We start from the raw sequence: 1960 nt of genomic DNA, 5'->3' as shown, positions 1-1960 counted from the left end.
ACACACACACACACACACACACACACACACACACACACACACACACAGACAGTGTTTTAACAAAGCATTGATAGTCCTGATTCACTGCATCTTGCTAAATATGTCCAGAAGAAACCAATTTATGACTTGTGTTTGCATATTTTCTATGTCTTAAATAAGGTGCTGGAAGTATCCACGCGTGCGGACGTCTATTCAACCAGTTGATACAAAAGGAAACATGGATATATCTCTTCGTCCATCAGAAGCACACGTCTTCAGTATATCCAACATGGCTGACCTCTTGAGCATCAGCGCCTGGGCGAGCTGCTTGCCGAGCTCCGGCTGTGGCCCCGTCGGTGTGCCGGTAGCGTTCTTGAGGAAGGAGTGTGTGCTCAGAGCCACTTCACTGGTCTTGCCGCTCGCCGTCTGACATGTCAGCTCCCCGTTGTGCAAGAGCAAAGGCTTCTGGGAAAAGAGAAGTGCGGTGCTCCCCACCAACACCACCCGGGGGCCTAGGCAGCGTGAATGAAAGAGAAGCAGAAGAAAGTAAAGCTTGAAATAATGGCCCTGCCATCTCTTGCCAACATTTACATCACAGCACAACGGTATCAGGAGTATTTTAAGGCTATAACCCAGATATATTTGGCACTATGTTGCGCTAGATGATATTATTTTGTTGATTTACTTATTCAAAGGTCTGCTGTTGCACTCATTGTGAGATGTGAGCGTGCGATGGAGTGGCAACGCCCTACCATATATGGTGGTTTTGTGCAGGGCGTAGGTATAGACCTTGTCATCATCATAAGCCACAAACACTCCTCGGTCAGCATGCCAGTTGTCCCACAGCACCCCTGTGATGGTGGGGGAGAAGTTGGGGAGCTCAAAGCAGGAGTCTGTTGCCTGGATAGGACACACACACACACATTTTTTTATACTTTATTATCAATATTACTTCATCTTACCTCCATTAAATATTAATGGATTTTGTCTTACCATGATATTTCATCACTGGATATGTGATAACCTAGTTTCAACAGAGTGCAAAGAACCTCGGAGTACATTGTGTGTGTGTGTGTGTGTGTGTGTGTGTGTGTGTGTGTGTGTGTGTGTGTGTGTGTGTGTGTGCGTGCACAGATGTGTCAAGTATCCACATGTACTGACATTCGTAGGGGAGAGCAGGAAGCCGCCGTTCTTGTCGTCGATGAAAACTAGCCGCGTGCCATTAAGGTCTGGGAACACTTTCCTCACTGCGACAGAGTGGCTGTTGCTGCTCACCGTCTCCCAGTCCTCCACCAGGATGCACACCACATTACCCGACTGAGAAACAGAAAGATGACAACGTCCGTTAGAAAGAGAGAGGCAGGGATAAAGGGAGGGGAAGATAACGAAAAGAGAACTTCCATTCGTCACTTGTGGAGCGGCTTGATTAAGCTAAACAGTGTCCTCCTGCTTTGTCCTGCTAAAAAAAAAAAAAAGTCGTGGACTGACTGAGGCGAGGACGTGCTGAGCCTTACATCAGTGCCGAAGTAGAGGAAGTCAGCGGTGAGTGCGTGGCAAAGGATCCGACCTTTCCTCTCATCGTCTGGAAACAACTTCATCTGCTTCTTCTCATCCTGGTCTTTGCCTTCGATCTACACACATACACACAGACCTGTCAGTATGTTGACGCTTAAAAACAACAGTGAGCAATGAAGCCTGCTCAATAATCGATCAACTGGTCAATAAAAAAAGAGAAGCACTGACTCACCATGTGCAGCTGCACTTTTCCCTCAAACAGCGCTGCTGCGTAGTCTGAGTTAAGGCACATGCTGGCTATCGTCCCCAAATACTCAATGTCTTTCAGCTTATGAAAACCTGAGTGGCACAGAGCGATGCTTTACATGATTAAACAAATGTTAACGGACAACATGAGTCATGGTTAACGCATCACACATCACACACACACACACACACACACACACACACACACACACACACACAC

At 47.0% G+C, this 1960-nt stretch overlaps 1 protein-coding gene across 1 annotated transcript in view; it reads right to left on the bottom strand.

Annotated features, from left to right (window-relative positions):
• The window catches only part of wdr19 (WD repeat domain 19), a 14561-nt gene that overhangs the window by 7247 nt on the left and 5354 nt on the right, over positions 1 to 1960 (bottom strand). The window contains exons 13-17 of the mRNA XM_031876330.1: positions 1727 to 1833; positions 1494 to 1610; positions 1141 to 1296; positions 732 to 879; positions 278 to 491 (exon numbers count right to left, since the gene is read on the bottom strand). Of these exons, the coding sequence (XP_031732190.1) occupies positions 278 to 491; positions 732 to 879; positions 1141 to 1296; positions 1494 to 1610; positions 1727 to 1833 (742 nt within the window). The remainder of the gene's footprint in view (positions 1 to 277; positions 492 to 731; positions 880 to 1140; positions 1297 to 1493; positions 1611 to 1726; positions 1834 to 1960) is intronic.

Source organism: Anarrhichthys ocellatus, unplaced genomic scaffold (genome assembly GCF_004355925.1).
Source record: "Anarrhichthys ocellatus isolate YVR2014 unplaced genomic scaffold, GSC_Weel_1.0 scaffold107, whole genome shotgun sequence".
NCBI lineage: Eukaryota > Metazoa > Chordata > Actinopteri > Perciformes > Anarhichadidae > Anarrhichthys > Anarrhichthys ocellatus.
Note: the sequence above shows the minus strand (reverse complement) of the source record. Positions and strands in the feature narration are given on the sequence as shown.